The 8384-nt window shown below is 34.6% G+C and overlaps 1 protein-coding gene across 2 annotated transcripts; it reads right to left on the bottom strand.

Moving 5' to 3' along the window:
• Positions 1-442: 442 nt before the first annotated feature.
• LOC141711786 (serine/threonine-protein phosphatase 5) lies at positions 443-8158 on the bottom strand. 2 transcript variants are annotated; one of them, XM_074514465.1, is made up of 13 exons: positions 7864-8158; positions 7336-7505; positions 7173-7244; positions 6662-6812; positions 5130-5333; positions 4747-4855; positions 4541-4658; positions 2835-2982; positions 2263-2511; positions 1505-1630; positions 1333-1433; positions 1022-1096; positions 443-903 (listed from the first exon to the last, which is right to left on the bottom strand). In XM_074514465.1, the coding sequence occupies exons 1-13, from the start codon at positions 7946-7948 to the stop codon at positions 844-846; spliced, it is 1668 nt and encodes a 555-aa protein (XP_074370566.1). In that variant the 5' UTR covers positions 7949-8158; the 3' UTR covers positions 443-843. The 2 variants fall into 2 exon arrangements, with proteins under 2 accessions (XP_074370566.1, XP_074370567.1); XM_074514466.1 differs by lacking the exon at positions 5130-5333 and having other exon boundaries at positions 7864-8156.
• Positions 8159-8384: the final 226 nt, after the last annotated feature.

The following is an 8384-nucleotide window of genomic DNA, read 5'->3' as shown; positions in this document are numbered from 1 at the left end:
TTAGATGAATGTTAGAAGAAAATTGGTTGGAGTTGCTATTAGTTTAAGGAAATGAACAAATATTTTGGAATGACTAAAACTGAAAATGAGGTCAGCATAAGAGGGACGTATGACATGCTACTTTTTGAACAAATTTTTTAATTGCAAAAAAACAAAGAGACTACGAAAATAGACGTGTGTAGTCTCTTCAAAGAAAATATATTTCTGCGCAGGTTCATAATTATCTTTCAGAAATTTTCTTCACTTTTTTTTTTCTAATTTTCCACTAGAGACTATAACCAATCAACCATTACATTAAACATATGAACAGATTCTTGAAGCACTTGACCAAGAACCTTTGAAGGGCATACTTATAATCACTATCAACCAGTTGCAGATTATCAAAGCCTATAATCCCTTTACAACTGACTCGTGTGTCATCTCTATAAAATGTTCTAACTGCTTGTCTACAAAGAGTTGATTTATTCTTAGTAAGAATGCATCTCTCCAATTTTTAGAGACTTGCAATAAATTATAATATTATTTGAAAATATCATTACATAACTAGAAAAAAAAATCTATAACAAAGAAGAAATCGTTGATAAATACAAACGGATGGACAAGGCATCCATTATAGACTATAGACTACCAGTCGTGCTTTTCATTTTCCCCTTCAAAACTACTCTTGAGCAACAAAAAAAACTTGATGGGTCTTGTAACATCTAGGACAGCCTAGTAAAAAATTTAAAATAGATCAAGCTTACAAGTTACAGCACAATAAGCAATCATCAGCCTTCTTCTTGAAATGACATTGCAATTCAGCAGCATGACCAGTAAACAAATACAGTATCAGCAATCCATTCTCTAAGAGAACATACGGAGGAAGTTGTTGGCATATGCCATTGGTTTGACATCAGGATGTGGCTGCAGCATTCAATGCATACCGTTTTGGATTAGAAATATGGAAACTTTCCTCAATTATTATTATAACCAATAAAAACTAGAAAGTAAAACAGGAATAACGTTTGCAGAAGATACTAACCACTGCAGCAAAAGTTACAATCTTTGGCTTCATATCAGGGGCCTCAAAACGAATATAAGCACCCTTGTTACCCATCTGGCATCACAAGTTAAAGAAGTCCAATATTAAATTCTATAAACTTTGGTTACCTACTACTGCAAGTTTTAAGTTCTTCAATGAGGCAAAAGTTTTGGTTGTTTTGTATGTCAATTTTAAGAGCAGGATAATGGTACATGGGTTCTCCAGAATTCACAGAATGTAAACAGAATCATAAACAAACAAATAAAAGTTATAATTTGGTATAATTTTCTTTAACAAAAATGCAACATTACCTGATCACAGTAATTTGGTGCAGAAAATACGGTAATTAGCTTGCCATCATGGTCAACCTCATATCCTTCATCCTTCACTTCATGAGAGCGCACAACTAAATCTGGCATACAAAGGATACATTAGGATACCGATAATTAAACCACAAGAAGTTCTGAACAAGCAGTTTAATACCTAGATTGTTTTCTTGTAGAAATCTTTTAGTTACATCTCCACCGAAAGAAAGACCTACACCGCGCTTGCTAGGTCCTCTTCCAGGCTGCGGTTGTGGATCACTCCACAGTAGTTCACACATCAAACCTTGCCGAAATCAAAATAATAGAAAGTATTAGAATTCAATAATAACATTACTGTTATCAGTAAAACATTATGAAGTCCTAAATATAGCTTATCGTAATTTGCATGTAAGAATCATTGATTACAAGAAGTATATAGCTTATTAGTAACAAGTATCAGAATTCATCAAGAACGTGATATCAAAATTAAAAACTTGACTCGCTTTGTTAGCCATTTAACTAGCTTCATTTGGCACACAAGGTTAAGGTCCGACTCAGTCAGCTAAACCAGTATGTTTTACAGAAAGGGACCAGGTTAAATTTAAACTGGTAGAAGACTGAAGTTCAGAGAAATAAACAATAGTCACCTAGTCGAAACATAACTATGTAAAGACTTCATTTCCTTGTTTTTGCTAGGATAGGGGCCACTGACCCCATAACACCAATATCGCTCCACTAGTGGTTATTATATATTCTGGTATTTGGCAAGTCTAGTGGTGAAGTTTATACATTTTTAATTTCCCACAAACTGGGGCACCAAACCTCAGCTTGATTAAGAAATTTCAATCAATAGTTTGGTTCATACTGATTCCAACCAACAATCGTACATCTTTAGACCCGCAAGTAAATCAAGCAAGAAGTTCACTTGCAACATACCTTCCTCTGGAGGCTCACAGAACCGATCAATCTTTCTAATGTCAGACAGTTTCACCCCATCAACACTGAAAAGACCTCCATGAACCACAAAAACCTTGCCATTTAACACATGAGCCAAAGGTAAACAACAGAACACTTCTGCAAAGAGTTCCACAAACGTATCATTCAGCTTAGACTTGACCTCCCCTTCAAAACCATATATCTTGTTCATGCTCTTGCTCTCATGATTTCCTCGAGCAAGATGTATAGCTGTGTTTCAGATCAAGGTGATGTTATACAACCAAGCTACATAAGGATTATAAACATATACTAACATGATAAAATCATTAGCAGTGTTCCTAAACCAAAGATCAGCCTGATCTCAGCACAATGGCACATAGAGTCGTAATATCAACAATGGATAACTAACGATGCAGAATTGATATAATTTAAAAAAACAAATTAAACCTACAGCCAGAGTTAAAATCATAATAATTAGAAAAATTGTTCCAAGTCCTACTTTTGTTTTTGGTATTACATGATGTGTTTGAAATTTCAAACAGAAAAGATCAACAGGAACTTCGTATGCTTACCAGATGGTGACATGCATTTAAATGCAAAAAGTGTAAGTATGACCTCCAATGAAAATGACCCCCTATCCACAAAATCTCCATTGAACAGATATGGATTCTCATCTGATGGAAGTCCATTGAGCTCAAATATATTCATCAGATCATAAAACTGCAAACCACAACACATGTAGGTATCAGTTGTGTATTACCGATGACTAAAGAAAATATGTTAGGGAAGAATTTATCATGCTTGTAAGACTTGGATGAGACCTAAAAGTGACTGAAACCTGTAATAGAAACTATTGTGATTAAAAGTAATCACTATGTTTGTAGACCCGGTGCAACGAGTGACACCATTCACTGTATGCATGCATAGACCACACAAATTATGAGGACAAACGAATTTTAAATTATGATCATTCATCGTCAGGGACAGAATTTCATCTACAAATTTGAACTGGACTATGGGGACAGAATCCATAAGTAAATAAGAACAGAGACATGAGAAACTTAAAGAATAATCACCTCAACTAAACTAAATCATAAGCCCTAACAGAATACATGCAAAGTAAAAACCATTTAACTTGGAAAATAAGGGAAGAAATGGGATGATATGTTACTATATATCAAATGGTAAACTCGTATCCTAATTTGATAAAGAGTGTTCAACTCCTAATTACTGTACTGTGACGTGAAAACCCCCCTATTTTTTTTGAAGAAGAAAACCACATTTTTTTTAAAACTGCAAACGTCAACACATGTAGGTATCAGTTGGGCATTACCGATGACTAAAGAAAATATGTTAGGGAAGAATTTATCATGCTTGTAAGACTTGGATGAGACCTAAAAGTGACTGAAACCAAACCTGTAATAGAAACTATTGTGATTAAAAGTAATCACTATGTTTGTAGACCCGGTGCAACGAGTGACACCATTCACTGTATGCATGCATAGACCACACAAATTACGAGGACAAACGAATTTTAAATTATGATCATTCATCGTCAGGGACAGAATTTCATCTACAAATTTGAACTGGACTATGGGGACAGAATCCATAAGTAAATAAGAACAGAGACATGAGAAACTTAAAGAATAATCACCTCAACTAAACTAAATCATAAGCCCTAACAGAATACATGCAAAGTAAAAACCATTTAACTTGGAAAATAAGGGAAGAAATGGGATAATATGTTACTATATATCAAATGGTAAACTCGTATCCTAATTTGATAAAGAGTGTTCAACTCCTAATTACTGTACTGTGACGTGAAAACCCCCCTATTTTTTTTGAAGAAGAAAACCACATATTGTTCATCCACTTCACAGTTCAGCAGTTCATCGAAGTGGCTGATATAATATCATAGAGCCAAATATGGCATACTAATAGAAATTCATCGAGTTTCACACCAGGCCGCCAGGCTATATCAGATAAATAAAAATCCAACTACGCTAGCATGCTAAAAGTATTACTCGCATGTGTGGTATTGCCTATCCCTTATTCCTGTAATTACAAGGTTTCATCTGTCAAGAAAAATATCCGTAATACCAGAAAACTACATTCGAACAAGACAATTTTTAGCAAAACACACATTCAGCATCCTTAAGAAAACATTACTACATTACATATGCACCCGAAAAAGAACATGGCTTCAGGAATCAAAGCATTGTAGATCCTACATGATAACATAATGTATGCTACAATATTCAGAACATAAAGTCGCTACCTGACCATGGACATCACCACAAACAGTAAAATGTTTTCCATTAGGAACATTTATATCAACAAGCGATGGCAATGCTCGCAGCATATCTCTTGTTTGTAGGACTATCTGGAACGCATATCTGTGACAAAGACACCAATGTTTAGTGTCGAAATGACTTAGAGGGGAGAGAGGGGGCGGGGAGAAGATCAACGTAATTAGGCATCAACCTTTTGTGTATGCACTTTCGAGCCTTGAAATCCTCCATCATATTCTTCACAAATTCCAAAGTTACGACATCTCCCTCTATCCTTGCTCCAGTATACTGTGATTCCACATCTACAGTTAATCCAGAAAACAATATTATACAAGGTTGATTGAATTCAAGTTTTTTTCTTTTACATCAGTCAATCACTTTATATGCAAAGCATCAATACATATCATATATCATATGTAGACTAAAATCATAATTATAACAATCTTTGAACTTATAGATTTCATCAAGGTTTAGAAATCGCTTCTAGTTACAAGTTTAGTGGTTTTCTTCTAGATTTTAAAGCCACGTCTCCTCTTTCCTTAATAACTTGGTTTTTTTAATTCTAAAAGCTCACACCTAGATTAAGCGCTCGACTCTTCGTAAAGATATTGCCCATGTAGCCACCCCACCATGTCCTTCTGAACAACAAATATGATGCTATTGCTGCTGTTGCCACCACTGTGGCTGCTTGTGTTCCCATCATTACGACCAGTACTGCCAATAGTACAACTGCTACAGCAGCAACTTGGGGGGAAAATAGTGATGAGTCTGGATGTGTCCCTAAAATAATAAGATAGGGAAATGGTAATAACTAAATGCATCCTTTCTCGAAAGCATAACTAGTTAATTAATTAGCATGAGCTAGTATGCTTTCTAAAGATATTCTTAGGACGTATTAATAAAAAGTGAGTTGGGAGAATTTTTACTAGGCCCATTTCTAGCCTAAGGTAAGGATTAAACAAGCATGGATGCTAACAACCTGAATCCTACAACAAGGTTTATATGATGCCAAAGTCGGAAAATTACAGTCAGTACAGTACTTGAAAAACTTTCACTAATTACTTTAAATATAGGAGGTGGCATGGAAAATAATTACCTCAAAAGACTTGGGCAATTATGTTTCTATATATACAGATATCTTCCAACACATCACGATGGAAGACTTAAAGCAGAAAATTCCATCTGACTAATCAGTCTCTCCCAAAATTAACCCAGATGTGAAGAGTCATATAGCAGAACACTTAAGTCAACGCTGCCATCATACTATAACAGGGAACTAAGACCACCAACTAGAAAAACTTGATTGCGTTATATACAAGATTTTTTGAGTGTGGAATGCCTACTAAAAAAGATCTTCCATTTGTTACAATCAACTTCTTTGCAACATACATTAAACAGATTCATTTAAATTTTATTAATGGAAAAGAGAGTGTACAATTTCAAGTACCACACGAAGGTGCTAAGTGAGTAAGGGACAAATAAAAAATGCTTCTGTGTAACATCTTAGGATGCAATATAGAATCTATCGACACCTAAGAGGCTGGTATATCTATTTTTTAAGTCTGTGCAATGATGGTTTCGTGACCTAGGTATTCTGAGCAACTGGTTAGAATTGAGTCAATTGACCACTCAGGACCACCACACTGTGTGAACGATACCTAAAAAATAACATCGCTGATGGAAACCAAACACCACACAAATCTAAGTTGTACACCAAGTGACGGCTAGGATCTACCACTTACACCTCCAGGGACCAGGACACACTAAATTCTTGCATAACCCAGGATTTAGCCAATGCTTGACAAAACCTCAAAAATTAATATGCAAGGAGTTTGTGATAGGCAATATACCGCATCAGAAGAGAAGAGTAACTGAATAGTAATATATCGTCCAAATAGATTGTTATGGACGATAATATCAAATTTGAACTCATACTGTCATGCATTTCATCATATTCCCTTGATATTTTCCTCTAAAAATATCTCCAAAGCAAAGATAGACATGTTTCTTTAGTAATAAATATGTAGTAAAACCATTTACAAAGCACAGCAGCATTTAAAAAAAGATAATCGTAAAAAATGATGACAAAAAAGTTGAACACACTATACCTATAGTATGATAGTCTATAGAATCAGCTATTGAACGCCTCTCAGTAACAGGTAAGGCAATTGCTTCCTCAAATTTGAGCTTCATAACAGCTTTCTCGCATTCTCTCAATTTCTTAGTTGCATCAGGATCATTTGGAGAGATTTTCTTTACCTAATCAAAGAAAAGAAACAAATATACAGGGTATGCATGTCAACACCTACTGCAAACAAAGACAGAGACTACTGGACAAGTATCATTCATACATGTCTACATGCAATTAACATAGTGGATATGTATATTACAATTTGATCAAGAATATAAGGTGACATGCAATATGCCAATAACAAATCAAAAGCATGACCAACTGATACAAATTTAAATTATTTTAAGATAGAAGGTTACTGTTTTACTACGTCTATTTCTAATATACTACTAGTAAATCAATTAAATTTTACAACATAATATTGATAAATAAAAATGATGATAACTTATGACATCTAATGAAAGATCACTTTAAAGGGGTAGAAAAACCTGCTGAAAATCCTTCAATGCATCTTTAAACTTCCCCATTGCAAGATATGCCGCACCCCGCCTATAATAACCCTGTAACACATTCAAACCCCCCATAAACACAGATAGCACACAAAACAAGAAAACATCTAGGATGCAAATAATATTCATCATACAATCATACCTTGGAATATCTAGGATCAATCTCAACCGCCTTTGTCGCATCCTGTATGGCACTGCCATACTCCTCCAGCTTAGTATGTGCAAAAGCACGGTTTGCCCAGTAAACAGCATTTTCACCGCTTAATTCAATGGCTTTGCCATACAAGTCAATAGCTTGAGAATACTTGTGAGCTGGAAAAACACAATTCCACATAAAACAATCAGATGGGTCTTTCCAAGTTCTAAACTTTCGGGTTGACTTTGTATAAAGAGTGAAATAGTACACCATCAACATTAAAACATCATAATTTAATCAAATTTCAAGACTTTCATCAACACCCATCAAATTTAATCATTAAAAACACCTACACACTCTCAAAACCCAAAAAATGTACAAATTCACAAAATAAAACCTAATTAGTAAATTACACAAAAAGGGTTCCTCTAATTAATTAAAAAGAAACTTTTGTCACTATCAAAATCAAATCTTTCACACACACACACTGACACACACATAAAGAAAACAAGAAAAACCAAGAAAAGATTGAACCTTTGAAAGCATCATTAGCTAAAACTTTGATTTCTTCAGCAGCTTGAGTGGGGTTTGAATTTGCAGTAGTTTCCATAGTGGGCATAATCCTATAACTACTCAACTACTAAACTGTTAGAGAGAGAGAGAGAGAGATGGGGAGAGAGATGGGTTTAAAGAGAGCTAGAAAACAATAGAAGTCATGGATATAGTATATGTGTGTGTACGGAGAGATGAGAAGAGGGGACTGTGAATCTGCGATTGAGTAATTGGGAGGTGAATGAGATGATGCCCTAGATAGTTTCGGCTTTTTATATTTTAAACCTTAGATTATAACTAAAAATACTTTTAAACTCCTCTGGCAACAAAAAAAAAACTTTTAAACTCCCCTTTATCATACTTTAGAGTTGAGAATAATTTAGAGCATCTTCATGCTAATAGTTAAAATGGTTAGCTAAATGATTATTATCTAAAAATTTGTTGAATCTGTAAGAGGTTTTACTCCAAGTGGTACTAGGTATAATGGTTAGCTATTTTTAATA

The sequence above is a fragment of the Apium graveolens genome, chromosome 3 (genome assembly GCF_009905375.1).
Source record: "Apium graveolens cultivar Ventura chromosome 3, ASM990537v1, whole genome shotgun sequence".
Taxonomy (NCBI): domain Eukaryota; kingdom Viridiplantae; phylum Streptophyta; class Magnoliopsida; order Apiales; family Apiaceae; genus Apium; species Apium graveolens.
The sequence above is the reverse complement of the archived record's forward strand: the minus strand, read 5'-3'. Positions and strand labels throughout refer to the sequence as shown.

What these genes read in the sequence shown, in the direction of transcription:
- LOC141711786 (XM_074514465.1), bottom strand. Translation starts at nt 7,948, where the DNA reads ATGCCCACTATGGAAACTACTGCAAATTCAAACCCCACTCAAGCTGCT. An exon ending in GTGGTGATGTCCATGGTCAG is followed by an intron (nt 2,983 to 4,540) that starts GTAGCGACTTTA and finishes TGTGGTTTGCAG; the next exon opens with TTTTATGATCTGATGAATAT. An exon ending in CACCAAATTACTGTGATCAG is followed by an intron (nt 1,097 to 1,332) that starts GTAATGTTGCAT and finishes TTGTGATGCCAG; the next exon opens with ATGGGTAACAAGGGTGCTTA.